Source organism: Arachis ipaensis, chromosome B10 (assembly GCF_000816755.2).
Source record: "Arachis ipaensis cultivar K30076 chromosome B10, Araip1.1, whole genome shotgun sequence".
NCBI classification, from domain to species: Eukaryota; Viridiplantae; Streptophyta; class Magnoliopsida; order Fabales; family Fabaceae; genus Arachis; species Arachis ipaensis.
In genome coordinates this window covers 133,905,245-133,919,809 of record NC_029794.2, presented here as the reverse complement: position 1 = coordinate 133,919,809, position 14,565 = coordinate 133,905,245, and the positions used below count along the sequence as shown (strand labels likewise).

Sequence of the window (14,565 nt, the reverse complement as noted above, 5' to 3'; positions counted from 1 at the left end):
AAGATAAAATATACTAATTTAGTGTCTTTTGATATAATATCTATATTTATATTTCATCTGCCAAATATAATTTTATATCTTTATATCTCTATTTAACTGTCTTTATATCTTTTTATTTTTGGATACTAATTAAAAAACTTGGGGGAGGGGGAATGGATAAGACAATCATGAAAAATTATTAAAGTTAGAAAATTTTAAAAATACAAAATTGCTCATAATTAATAAAAAAAATGAAGCATGAAAAAATTAATGATTGTTTTTCCCTTCTTATTTTTCATCCCAAAATGAAAAAAAAAATGAAAATGAACCAAATGCACTCTAATATCACATAAGATTTCCAACAAACAATTATTTCATAACATATATAAAATTAATTCATAATATCGTTATTATGATAAATGATTGACACACGTGATAATTATAAGGTGTCTTTCATCTTATAAACTCCTAACTTTTCCTTACTTTCTTTGATGTAAGACTAACTTTAACACTCCTCACACTTACAACACTAACAATAAAGACTCTATTTAATCGTATATATAAAAAAATAAATAAAAAACATACCCTTGCTCCAAGAGGACAATTCTTTCCAGATCTCCTACAATCCCAGAAAGCAGAGCCTTGAGCATCCAAATTCCCACCAATAACAGTGAGATTATCAACATGGTTGAACAAAATCCAAAACCCTCCTGAATTTCCAAGCTCATTGTAATCATAAGGTGCCACAAGAGTTCCATTGATTATAAATGTGACCTTATTATTCTTACATGGACCCCGGAAATTGGTGTATTTGAGTAAGTACCTTCCTTTTGGGACATAAATAGTGGCTGGCCTTATGCTTGTGCATGCTGATTTCCATGCCATTTTGAATTGTTCTGTTGAATCTGTTTTCCCATCTGCTTTTGCACCAAATTTAATCACATTAATAATATTATTGTTTCCATATCCATATGGTGGAGCTGCTGCACCATGTGAAGTAGTAGTAGTGCCAAGCAATAATACTGTCATCATAATAATAATAACAAAAAATGTATATCCAATAACACTAGCCATTGTGTATAGAAAGTGGGAATTAAAAAAAATGTTTTTAAGGTATAATTGGTGTTTAGGCTTATAATTTTTTAGATGAAAACCTTAGAAGGGCACATGTATATATACATACATACATACATATTAATTTAGGGTTTAATTTGCTTTCATATAATGCTAAGTCAAAAGGTGAAATTTGAATGCTTTAATTTCACACATGTAATTGCTTTGATAAGTAGAATTAATATATATTATGGGTATAAATAATTTTCTTGAAATAATGATGGTGGAAGATGAACATACAAGTGACGGCTAAAGTATTTGTTTATTGGTAAAAACTCAGGTGAAGTCGACTTCGCGTGAAGTTGATACATGAGAGCCGTTAAATGAATTGGTTGGTTTGATTAAATTTTTATCTAACGGCTCTCAAGTATCAACTTCACGCGAAGTCGACTACACCTGAGTTTCCACCTTGTTTATTTTATTTATTTAAAAGAGTTACGTTGTTTGAGTTTATAAAACTTAAATAAAATAAAAGTTCAAAACTATTGCCTCTATTTTGTCTTGCATTACATGAGAGATTTTCATGGCTCTAAATATATGTTAAATTAATCCTTCTAAAACATTTTTCATTGTTTATGATCCATCTATTCATTTTCTTTTTTATTATTTATTTTTTTTTTTTTGGTTCGTGCAAATGCTATTGAATATGTTTGGGCTTTAATTATATTATCAATAAGAAATTAAGAATCACTAGCTGAAGTCACTAGGAATGGTTCAAGTTCATATAACCAAAAAAAAAAAAAAAAACATTATTGTGTGCTTATAATCTACATTAACTAAATTTATAAGTGATTAGTTTAGTGTTTGCTTCCATATAATGTGATTTATCTGGTCATTGTATATAGAAAACTTGGTCCGAAGTCAAAAGATGAAATGTATTTGCATGCTTTCACACATCTAATTGCTTTGATAAGTAGAATTATGGATAATCTGCTTTCTTAAAACGGTAGAAGATGAACATACACGTGACGGCCCATATGTCTTAATTTATTTATTGAGGGTTTAATTTTACGGTGAAAATTCAGGTGCAGTCGACTTCACATAAAGTTAATATCTGAGAGCTCTTAGATGATTTGACTGATTTGACTAAATTTTTATCTAACGGCTTTCAAATATCAACTTTACGTGAAGTTGACTTCACCTGAATTTTCACCTAATTTTATATATGATTTTAATAGAATAATTTTCAGTTGAACAAAATTGAGTTAGTCTAGTTGTTAGTTTATTAGTATGGGAGTTCAAATTCTACTTTGTGTAGGGTTACCGTGAGAACAAAAACAAAAAGAATCTGCTTCCATATATTTTTTTCAGAGGTCGTTTTGTTGAGATTAATTTTTTTTAGATTAAAATAGTAGTTTAATTTTCTAAAAAGATATAGCGAGTTTTTGGCTGTTTTTTTTTCTTTTTCTATTTTAAACTTAAATAAGAACAAATTTATACATCATCCTTCTTTCCTTTCCTTCTCTTCACAACTTGCAAATACATATGAAGAGTTGAAGTTGCTTAATATCTTATCAATCAATAATTCAATGGGTAATCTTTATTCATCTCTAAATCAATGTAAACGTTCCTAGAATATTACTTTCTTTAAACTGAAACTAGATGTTACGCTAAATGCACAATGACAATGCAATTACTTCAATAGTATTATTATGATAATTATATTATTTAGTGCAATTAAAGGCATATATTTTACGTACGAAGGGAGAGTTGACTACACAAGATTGTGCTGCATTTTTTATTCTATAGACTTATTATTATAGATCATAGTTTTGAGAGTGTTTTTCTAATTATAAGTACATGATAAGTACGGAAATCGCGGGAGGAAAATTAGTGAGAAAATTCCCCGTGTCTTAGCTCCAAAGCATGATCATTACATGCTTAATTGTTCTGCGAAAACCATAAAATACTTTTGGACCATTAAATGGTCCCAAAACGTTTGGACCATTAAATAGTTTCAGAACAAAATATATTTTTTAAGTTTTTTTAATAACTACTAAATAGTCTTTTTTTTTTAATTTTAATTACAAATTAATCCCATATATTTTATTTAATCATAAAAATTATTTTTTATTTTATAAATTATTATTTTATCATTAATCTATTATGTTTATTAACAATCAAAAACAAAAACAAAAACAATAACGAATTAGATCTTCCATTGATCGTAATAAATTTTTTAGCTATTCCAATCGATTAAAAGATTATATTTGATCCGTGACAGGACTGTGAAATCGTGTTTCTTTGAAAATCAATTGATTGGATTATCAAAACAATCGATTGAATTTCAGGTTTCCCATAACTCAATCGATTGGACTACATGTTGTTATCACAAAACAATCGATTGAAAATTGCAAGACAGTATGGTTTTCGCAAAAATCAATCGATTGGTCATATTACCCAATTGATTGCACGATGACTAAAATGTTGGTTTTTAATAATTCAATCGATTGCTTATACTACCCAATTGATTGAATGCTTCAAAATAATCTGAGATCTCACAATTCAATCGATTGGTTGTGCTATCCAGTAAATGATACATATGGTACATAAAAGACATATAAAATTGACTAACCATCACTTACAATTCCTAGGCACAAAGGTCACAAGTTTATTCAAATACATAGAATATATTATCATTTATGCAAAAGAGAGAATGCATAACTAATTACCCTTAAAGTTTGGAGTCCCATTCATTTATGTAGTCAATCACATTTACATGCTCAAGTGAATATGCTCAAGAAGACAATGTTATAAGAATGCAAAATTGATATCAGATCTGAATATAGCTAAAACTAAAAGACGGATGGGACACAATTCTTAGTGGATTAGGATTAGCCTTAATTCTTTCCATTAATATCAAGTTCTAGATATGCAATTGCAAGATCTAGAACTATGATTTGCGTAAATACAATTTGAAGATTTCTTCAAATGAATATGAAAGAGTATATAAATCAAAATAAAACCTTAAAAATTGAAGATAGAATTTTAAAGATAAGATAGATGAATAATAAGATAATAATTTATAAAAACGATAACAAAATTGAAATAGGTGTAGTACACACTTCAATCGATTGGGTAGCACAACAATTCGATTGAATTTGGCAAATCCATATTGTTTTGATGAATTCAATCGATTGGTTAACACAACCAATCAATTGAATTGTGAGACCTCAGGTTGTTTTGAAGCATTCAATCGATTGAATTATAAAAAATCCACATTTTAGTCATCGCGATTGGGTAATATGACCAATCGATTGATTTTTGCAAAAACCATGCTGCCTTGCAATTTTCAATCAATTGTTATGTGATAACAACCTGTAGTCCAATCGATTGAGTTATGAGAAACTTGAAATCCAATCGATTGATTTTTAAAGAAATACGATTTCACAGTCCTGGACGAACGTCACGGATCAAATATAATCTTTTAATCGATTGGAATAGCCAAAAAGTTTATTACGATCAATGGAAGATCTAATTCGTTATTGTTTTTATTTTTGATTGTTAATAAATATAATAGATTAATGATAAAATAATAATTTATAAAATAAAAAATAGTTTTTATGATTAAATAAAATATATGAGATTAATTTGTAATTAAAATTAGAAAAAAACTATTTAGCAGTTATTAAAAAAACTTAAAAAACATATTTTGTTCTGAGATCCAAACGTTCTCGGACCATCGAATCTAGTGCCATGTCACTTAAGAGAAAATCAAACTTATCAATGTTTGATTGCTTCAAGCAGTCTGTGTTGTGACTTTGTTGCTGCCCTAGATCCTAAACAAATATCTATTTTTAAAATTCAATTTGGTCAGATATTTAGTATTAATTATTTTCTTTTCACTAATAACTCTATTACATAAAGAGAAAATAATATATATTATTACTAATAGCTCTATTAAACGAAGAAGACAACATGCATTGGACATAACTTTCCTCTTTCTTAAATTAAAATTCTAGTGAGCCTTGCGTAAATAGGGCAAAAAACCATATTGAGCCAGAGCAAGAAACTTGTAACCAAAATGCGCCAAATCCAATTTCGTTTCAGTAATGAGCCAAAGTGTATTTTAATACAATTCGAACCAAGCTGGTTCGAATTGCACTCCTTCATAATTCGAACCAAGATGGTTCGATTTAGTGTTCCACGTTTTTGAATAATTCGAACCAAGATGGTTCGAACTTCTCCCACACATAATTCGAACCAATAAGGTTCGAACTTCTCTCATGCATAATTCGAACCAGGGTGGTTCGAATTATGCTTTGTATTCGAGTCCATGTAATTCGAACCAGGTCGGTTCGAATTACTCCTAATGCACTCCTTCATAATTCGAACCAGGCTGGTTCGAATTATGTGTGATTCGACTATAAAAGGAGTTCGAATCACCCTCATTCGAACCATTATCCCTCCCCCTACCCCACAAAATCCCAGAGAAAACGACCCAGATTCTCTCCGAGAAAGACCTGAACGGACGAGTCTGCTGATGGAGGACGATCCGGCACGGTTATATCGGTTGGACGGAGTCGCTCATATAGAGGTTAGTACGGAAATTTTTTTTGATCCTAGCGTTACTTCGGAGGTTTTGGAGCCTCGGCACATGGCGGTGTGGCGCAGTGTGACCGCGCTGATCTACTTTGCTGTCATAGAGTGGCATCAGATAGATCGTGTTCTTCCTCAGTTTGGAGGGGTACAGGCCCCTCCGCGGCCCGCCTTGAACATCGACTTTCTGATGTCCAAGGACGGGAGAGGCGGCGATCGATGGTTCCCCTTTTCCATGCCGAAGTGGCATGCATACTGGGATGCTCGTCATGACAGTGTATTGAGGTGCTCAATACACTTCACCAAATGCTGACTGAACTGCTGTCCGGTGCCCATCTGGGCCTCAGCCTCTCGCCCCTTGCGAACAAAGAGTTCGGCCAGCCTACCATATGTTGCCTTCACCAGGGATGCTACAGGAAGATTTCTTACACCCTTGAGGATTGAGTTTACACACTCGGAGATATTCGTCGTCATGTGACCGAATCTCCTCCCCTCATCGCGATGCTGCGTCCACAAGGAGTAATCAATACGGTTCGCCCACTCACACATCGCCGGGTCTTCAGACCTCAGTATATCAAACCAGTAATCAAACTCAACCTCAGTCTTCGCGTACGCTGCATTCACGAGAAGCCTCCTAGCGTTTTTGCCCTTGAAGGTAAGGGCGAAATTGGCCGCTACGTGTCGTATGCAGAATGCACGGTACGCAGAAGGTGGTAACCAACCTCCGTCCGGGGCCTCAAGCGCAGACTTGATGCCGTTGTGCCTATCCGATATAACCAGCAGACCGGGAAGCGGGGTCACGTGCTGCCGAAGGTGCGAGAGAAAGAATGTCCACAACTCCGCATTCTCACCCTCTACTAGTGCGAATGCGACAGGTAGAATGTTGGAGTTCCCGTCCTGTGCAATCGCAATTAGCAACGTTCCCCCATACTTACCATATAGATGTGTGCCGTCAATGCTGACTAGCGGCTTGCAATGCCGGAATGCCTCGATGCATGGAGGAAACACCATGAAAAGTCTGTGGAAATAAACAAAACTGGACCGCAACAGAACCAGGCATCGTCAGCTGGACACCCAACACCCACCTAGGTATCTCGCTGTATGACTCATCCCAGTCACCATAGATGAGGCCAACGGCCTTCTGCTTCGCCATCCAAACCCTTCTGTAAGTCGGCCTAAAACCAAAATGCGCTGCCGTGGCGTTCAGGAGCACCTTGATGCTAACCGATGCAGTGTGTTTATTGTATTTAATTATTACTTTATGTTTCAATTGAATAATAATAAATAAAAGTTTTTTCTTTTAATTTTTTAAAGATCTTTTTTTAAAGGATGATTGATTAATTTCTAAATTTTACTAAATAATCAACGTTGTTGACATGATATCATTATAGGAGAAAATATGACTTAAACTCAATGTAAAGGAAATTGGTTAACTTTTATATAATAAAAATGTGAATGCTATCTTACCCACTCTAAAATAACATGTAAGTTACATTCTCTGATATGTCATATTTTAATTGGGTGTTTAATTTAACCTGAGTTACTTAAATCTCATGAGAGTTAATATCTATGAATGACGGTGATGACCAGACAAAGGAAAAAAACGGGGCACCCAATGAGACGGTGATGCTTGGAAGGCGCAACGACGACGAAGGAATAAAGATTAGGGAGGAGTAAACGCAATTAAAAAATTATTAAAGGAGTAGTTGTATAATATTTTAAAATATTAAAAATTAAATCTTGTCCTTTTTTTTATCCAAATCATTTTTTTAGAAAAGGCACCCTAACTCTTTCTAATTGTGTTTACTCCTCCCCACTTCTTCGTTGTTGTTGTTGCGCCTCCCAACTATCACCATCTCATTGGGTGTTTTGTTTTCTCCCTCTGTCGGACTCTCACTGTCATCCAAAGATATTAACTCTCATGAGATTAAAATAACCCGAATTAAAATAAACACCCAATTAGAATGTAATACATAAAAAAAACTTATATGTTACTTTAAAAAAGATCGGATAACATTTGTCGAAAAATGAATATGGTTGATTTAAGACTTCAGAAATAGGAACCACATATCAGACTCAAATAGTCATGAATTTCCATCAGCTACTTTTTGGTCAAATGAGATTTAAATCTAGAGCCTCACCAATATTCTTAACAATGGATTTTAAACTGTTAATTGGAACTTTTGGAAATTTTCACCATTTTAATATAATTTGTTGACGATTAACGGAACAAAATTCATTAACTCCACTTAGGGCAGCGGCAAAGTTAGATAAAATATTAGAGGAAGGCCAAAAATATTTTTACAATAAAATAAGATTAAAATAAAATTTTAAAAAAGATTAAATTAAAATTCATATATAATTTATATAAATGTGTCAATGTGCATCTTTACCTATCCTTTGAAAGGAAAAATGTCTACGCTTTTAATGTGAATCTAAGTCAGCAAATAGTCCAAGCTCATTGCCCTCTTCTCCAAGTCAGAGACAGAGAGCTCTTTTCTCTAAGAAACAAGCTCTAAAGCAAGCATTTCTTTTCTAGATAATGGATCTTCGATGCTATAAATATCAAAATAATGTCTTCACATAATTATGAGGAAGACCCAAATCCCATTTTAGCTTCTCAATTACATAAAGTGGCAATTTTTTCATACCAGCAAGCATCAGAAGCCTTGCAATCCTATGAACAATGTCTACACGGTTAATGGGGCAATTGTGGATATCTATTTCTTCTTTGTGTAGGCATAAAGCATGAGGTGTGAGCTTAATATGTGGAGGGAAGCCACGATCTTGTTGGAATTGCATGAAAATACAATGATACTTGTCTATAAATTCGGTGGTTGTCGTGGAAAGGTTGAGCGGTTGGTTCTTTCAACAGAGAAGCATTGTATAAGGAGAGGGATTTGGAAGTAGATGAAACTATTTCATTCTTGAAGGAAACAACATGTTTAAAATCTTTCTCTTTAAGGATTGCATTATCAAGAGATGAGTCCCGAACCCAGTTGACCTTTGCATTCACAAAAGTCCTAACGAGGATGAACGGACGAGGAAGTTTGGAGGGGAGAGGCATGAATGACCAGCTCACTACCCTGTAAAGTGAAACACTCTGTCACCAGACTCCAATTCTTCAATAGACTTCAAAACTTACACAGCTAAACTTAAAAACTTTAACACAATATAATGTTGACTAAAGGATAAAACGTCCAGCACAAACTTTTGTGCCATTCAACTATGTTCTATTTTAATAGAATGCTATAGCATTGCCTAATCCATATAACTCGCACCACCCACTGGAATAAGGTTTAATTATTTTTGTCAACTGTGTTCAATTAAAGCAACAATGTGTAAGTCTTGTGATACCCTAATCTACTCAAATTGTGTAAACATAACCTACAGAAGAATTCTCAAATTATAGGAAAATTGCAACAGGTGAAGGGAGTGGACCAGGTCAAGCCGTAAGCGTCATATGTGTAGTTGAAACATTTGAATCTAGGACGGATTCTATTACAAGTAGGTTACACAATAAAACATTTAGTATCACAACATCACCTTTCCAATGCAGCAAACAGAGACGAGATATTCTCCTTATTCTGTTCACCAAAAGTACACAATGCAATAATTCCAAAGTACAGAAGACTTCACATAGAATGCTTCCAATTGTGGACTGCATTAGGCAATATCCCTGGCACAACGGCATAGGACAGCAATTGCAGTGTGAACTGCCAAAATGTCAATTAGTCACTTATATTTTACAAATGCAAAGAAGACACATCACAGCAAATGCAAACATTCCATATTTCTATTTTTCTAAGCTTCCTCAACAACCAAACATTGATCACCAAGCAAGAATGAAAAGTTCAAAACTAGAAAAGAGGAGATCGGTGAAGAGATCTGACACGCGGCGAGAGAGAGTACAGAGGAAGCGACCGAGACTGGATGAGCAGAGAGCACAACAGCGGCGGAGAGAGGCGCATAATACCGGAGGGGAGCAGATCGGCGATGAGGTCACAGGTTGCAGCCTCGCTGGAGAGTCATCACATAGCTACAGCGACGGTGGAGAGAGAAGACATAGCAGCAGTTGGAGAAGAAGATTAGGGATTTGGAGGACTGGATATATTGAAAAGAGAAGAAATAATTATTTATACTAACATATTACTGTGTGACTCTGAAATCTAGCTTCTATTTCGGGGAGGGTGGGAGAAACGAAACCCTTAGAAAATCGAAATTTTAAGTAAAATCGAAAAAATAAATTATTAACCAAATTTAAATCGTAAGATTGTAGACTTAGTATAAATTTTGTAAAATCAATAAACTTATTTAAAATTGTAATATCGAAAGATTTTAAGAGGTAAATGGAGATTCTATCTACCATCGACTTGACCCGCCAGCTCCGTTCCCACTTTCCTTCTTCCCCGGTTTCAATTTCTTTCCAGCCGCTCCTAAAACTCCAAACCAAATGCACTCCCACAACCCTCTTCGTCTCTTACGTTCCACACTCAAACAAAAACCCATCCCTACATTCTCATTCTCCCTTCTTCATCACCACCACCGCTTCTCTTCTTCCTGGCTCTCTCTTCGCGGAAACCCCCTCATTAAATGGCCAACCCTACCACTCCCTCAACCCCCTCCCAATCCCAAACCCCAATCCTCCGAACCCCAACCCCAGTCGAATTTCTCGCCGCGTGATTTCTCCGCAATTGCTGATATATTCGCCGACACTTCAGTCTCTCCCGGCTCGCTTCTCCATGCAGAATTGGACTGCTCCGGGATTCAACCGGCTTCAGAGCTACTGCTCGCCGTGTTTGACCGTTTCGGTTCGTCGCCCAAGCTGCTTCACTCGCTGTTCCTGTGGGCCGAGAAGCAACCCGGGTTCAGACCTAATTCGAAGCTGTTAGACGCTGTGGTCAAGGCTCTCGCTAAGTCCAGGGAATTTGACTCCGCTTGGACGCTGATTCTTCGTTACATCGATGATGGAAAGGACGAGGGAGAAGCTTTGGTTTCCGTTTCCACCTTCGCTATCATGATTCGAGGCTACGCACGTGCAGGTTAAAAAAACCCGAATATTTTCAGTTTTATGTTTTCATAAGCTTCAATCTGAATCTATGAAAGAATAAGATAATGATGTTGATAGTTTGCGACTGAGAATTTTAACTCATAGAAAAGTATAGAAAAATGGTTTAATTTTAACCTAAAAAAAATGAAAACTTTCAGGTATGGTACAACCTGCAATTCGTACATTTGAATTTGCAAGAAAACACACTTCAATCATAGATTCTGAGTCAGAATTGAGTTTATTTGAGATATTGTTGGATTCACTTTGCAAAGAAGGATCTGTTAGGACAGCTTACGAGTATTTATGTTTAAGAAAGAAGATAAACCAGGGTTGGGTTCCTTCCATTCGGGCTTATAACATAGTGTTAAATGGATGGTTTCGGTCAAGGAAACTCAAACACGCTGAGAGACTTTGGGAGGAGATGAAGAAGGAGAATGTAAGACCAATTGTTGTGACATATGGTACCCTTATCGAAGGGTATTGTCGGATGCGTCGAATTGAAAGAGCGCTGGAGATGGTTGATGACATGATCAAAGAAGGAATTGCACCAAATGCAATAGTGTATAATCCGATAATTGATGCATTGGGAGAAGCTGGGAGATTTAAAGAGGCCTTGGGGATGATGGAACGATTTCATGTTTTAGAAATTGGCCCTACGGAATCGACATATAATTCTCTGGTGAAGGGGTTTTGTAAGGCAGGAGACCTTGTAGGTGCTAGTAAGATTCTTAAAATGATGATAAGTAGGGGTTTCCTTCCAAGTTCCACCACCTATAACTACTTCTTTCGATACTTCTCAAGATGCGGAAAAATTGAGGAAGGGATGAACTTGTATACCAAGATCATTCAATCCGGTTATACGCCTGATCGGCTAACATACCATCTTTTGGTGAAGATGTTATGTGAAGAGGAAAGGTTAGACTTGGCGGTTCAAGTTAGTAAGGAAATGAGACATAAAGGATTGGACATGGACTTGGCTACAAGTACCATGTTAGTTCATTTGCTATGCAAAATGCATAAGTTGGAAGAGGCTTTTGCTCAATTCGAGGACATGATGCGAAGGGGTATAGTTCCTCAGTACCTTACTTTTCAGAGACTGAATGCGGAGTTAAAGAAACGGGGTATGACTGAAGTGGCACAAAAGCTTTGCAATTTGATGTCTTCCATTCCCCATTCTACCAACTTGCCAAATACTTACAGTAAAGACAACGATGATGCGCGTGCAAGAAGGAATTCTATAATTCAGAAGGCCCAAGCATTTTCTGATATGTTGAAAAATTGTAACGACCCTCGAGAAATCCAACAGTATAAATGTTCATCTGAAAATGATGTCTCAAGTGCGAACCGTTTGATAGAGGATATTGAGAGAAGATAGGTGCCAAATTAACATCTTCTGTTATCTAACCTCGTCATCAACCGGGAGCAAAACCAACTGACTGTGCGAATGAGAATCAGTTCGCATCTGAAGCATCTGAGCACAGAACCACAGTACATAATGAGAGACATTTCCAGAACAAAAAAGCAAAATATCTGCTCTGCATTAGTCAGCAGTAAGTGGTTAAGCAAACTGATTCAGAAATGTCTATATAATTAGGATTTGGATATTCTAATGTGACTTTGTCATCTTTGTATTTCTACCTTTCATTTGATTGCTCTAGAAAAATGAAATTAAAATGAGAAACAATCAATGGTGAAGATACTTGTCTTGTTCATTTTTAAAATGAGAGGATCCAAATTCATATATTTATGTGTAAACCCTTGGTGTTCTGATGCAGAGCGCACGGCTGCAGAATATATGGAGCAAGTGAATTGTAGGAATATCAATAAGGAAGAACAAAATGGTGACGAAAACTAGCCCCAAAGAGGATAATGTCTTCAATGATTTTGTTCTGAATGGTGGGAATGTTCTTAGGCAGGGTGCTTCGATGAAGAAAGTTGGAACATTTTGTCAATATTTTTGCAACAGCCAGAGGAAGAATGGATAAATGTGTGTACACATGAATTTTCATACCGTGAATAGATATGCACTAATTTTTTAATGAGTCATCTGTACACACGAAGGGAGAGTTGACTACACAAGATTGTGCACTGCGTATTGCATTTTTTATTAGGTAATACTCTATAGACTTATTATTGTAGATCATAGTTTTAAGAGTGATTTTCTAATGATAAGTACGGAAATTGCGGGAGGAAAATTAGTGAGAAAGTTCCCCATGTCTTGGCTCCAAAGCATGATCATTACATGCTTAATTGTTCTGCGTAGACCATAAAATTCGAATGTTTGCGGTAGATGTGTGTTATGTAGCAAAGATAGGTTATGACTTTAGAGTTTAGATTAAGGATATCTTAATTAAGTTTGAATTTGGGATGCATTCGTTTAATTACTTCAAAAATACTTTTATAATGACACTTTTAAGAGAAAATTGAACTTATCAATGTTGGATTGCTTCAAGCAGTTTGTGTTGTGACTTTTTTGCTGCCCTTAATCTTAAACAAATATCTATTTTTAAAATTCAATTTGGTCAGATATTTAGTATTAATTATTTTCTTTTCACTAATAACTCTATTACGTAAAGAGTAAAGAATATATATTATTACTGATAGCTTTCCTCTTTCTTAGATTAAAATATGGTTGATTTAAGGCAAACTTCAGAAATCAGAACCACATATCAGTCTCAAATAGTCATCAATTTCCATCCGCTACTTTTTGGTCAAATGAGATTTGAATCTAGAGCCTCACCACTATTCTTAACAATGGATTTTAAACTTTTAATTGGAACTTTTGAATTTTTCACCATTTTAATAGCATTTGTTGATGATTAACTGAACAAAATTCATGAACTCCACTCTAGGGAATCTATATACATCTCAATACTTGTAGCACTGTGCATCTTTACCTATCCTTTCAAAGGAAATATGTTTATGCTTTTAATGTGAATCTAAGTCAGCAAATGTATAAATAAATGAACATGCAAAGAATCAATCTGCTTCAAGGGCCTCAATTTCATATCTGACTTCTTCTAGATGTTCATTTATGGCTGTGACAGCATCTTGGACACCTTTAATAGCTTCCTTAAGAGCATTATCATACTCAGCATCCGCCTCGGCCTCCTCAGTTCCAGAAGCTTCAGTAATCTCCTGGACATGAACACACTCGTGTTCTCTCGGTTTTGTATATTTGCAATTCTCGTGGCTAACCAGTCGTTCAGAAGGGCGCCCAGCTTTCTTTAACACTTGAATGGTAGCTGTCTTTAAAAGTAAAGAACTTGTCAGCAAAGACCATAAGATTGAGCTGTTAACTGTCGTTTATATTTTAGTTGCAAGAAACAGGAAAGGGATTTGATAAAGAATAAGAAAACACTGAATGCAATTTATGGCACATGGAATCTAATCAATTCATCATGATACATGATCTTTTAGAAAATCTTCAAGGACAGACAACCTCATGCAAAACTGAACAAAAAAGGGGGAGCATTATCGGAAGATAGGACGAATTACATTCAGTCTTTCTCTATTCACTTAATCCCTCTATTTTTTAAGTTGACACAACTCCCCTCATTTAACCTTCTATCTCTTTTCTCCATCCTTCATCTCATCCACATGACACATCTCTCATGTAAGACAAACAACACTATATACCCCATTTGTGTTTCCCAAAAGCCAGATCTAAACTCTAAATCCTAAACCATATATCCAAGACTTTCAGCTCAACTAGTGTAAACCAGAACTTTTTCTTTCATAAAATTGGAGCCAATGAAACTTGCCATGATGAGACTCGAGATAAAAGCAACAGCTATAATATAAAGGGCAACCATATTGCAAAGGAAGATAAGAGAACAAAAAAAGACCACTTTTCACCAGTCATCCTCAACCCCGGCCTTGCC

The 14,565-nt window shown here is 35.3% G+C and overlaps 3 protein-coding genes and 1 long non-coding RNA gene across 5 annotated transcripts in view; 1 reads left to right on the top strand and 3 right to left on the bottom strand.

The window, feature by feature from the left end:
* Window positions 1–1,053, bottom strand: part of LOC107621239 (polygalacturonase-like) — a 3,432-nt gene extending 2,379 nt beyond the window's left edge. The window contains exon 1 of the mRNA XM_021114992.1: window positions 565–1,053. Coding sequence (XP_020970651.1) covers window positions 565–1,053 — 489 coding nt within the window. The remainder of the gene's footprint in view (window positions 1–564) is intronic.
* On the bottom strand, window positions 8,170–10,077 carry LOC107622445. Of its 2 annotated transcripts, XR_001616214.2 has the most exons (3): window positions 9,998–10,077; window positions 9,178–9,735; window positions 8,170–8,717 (listed from the first exon to the last, which is right to left on the bottom strand). It is a non-coding gene; the product is annotated as an uncharacterized LOC107622445 (long non-coding RNA). The 2 variants fall into 2 exon arrangements; XR_002356738.1 differs by lacking the exon at window positions 9,998–10,077 and having other exon boundaries at window positions 9,178–9,912.
* LOC107622444 (pentatricopeptide repeat-containing protein At5g11310, mitochondrial) lies at window positions 10,053–13,042 on the top strand. The gene is made up of 3 exons (XM_016324327.2): window positions 10,053–10,673; window positions 10,840–12,231; window positions 12,457–13,042. The coding sequence occupies exons 1-2, from the start codon at window positions 10,085–10,087 to the stop codon at window positions 12,054–12,056; spliced, it is 1,806 nt and encodes a 601-aa protein (XP_016179813.1). The 5' UTR covers window positions 10,053–10,084; the 3' UTR covers window positions 12,057–12,231; window positions 12,457–13,042.
* The window catches only part of LOC107623900, a 4,014-nt gene continuing 2,875 nt past the window's right edge, over window positions 13,427–14,565 (bottom strand). The window contains exon 4 of the mRNA XM_016326299.2: window positions 13,427–13,930. Coding sequence (XP_016181785.1) covers window positions 13,661–13,930 — 270 coding nt within the window. The 3' untranslated portion in view covers window positions 13,427–13,660. The remainder of the gene's footprint in view (window positions 13,931–14,565) is intronic.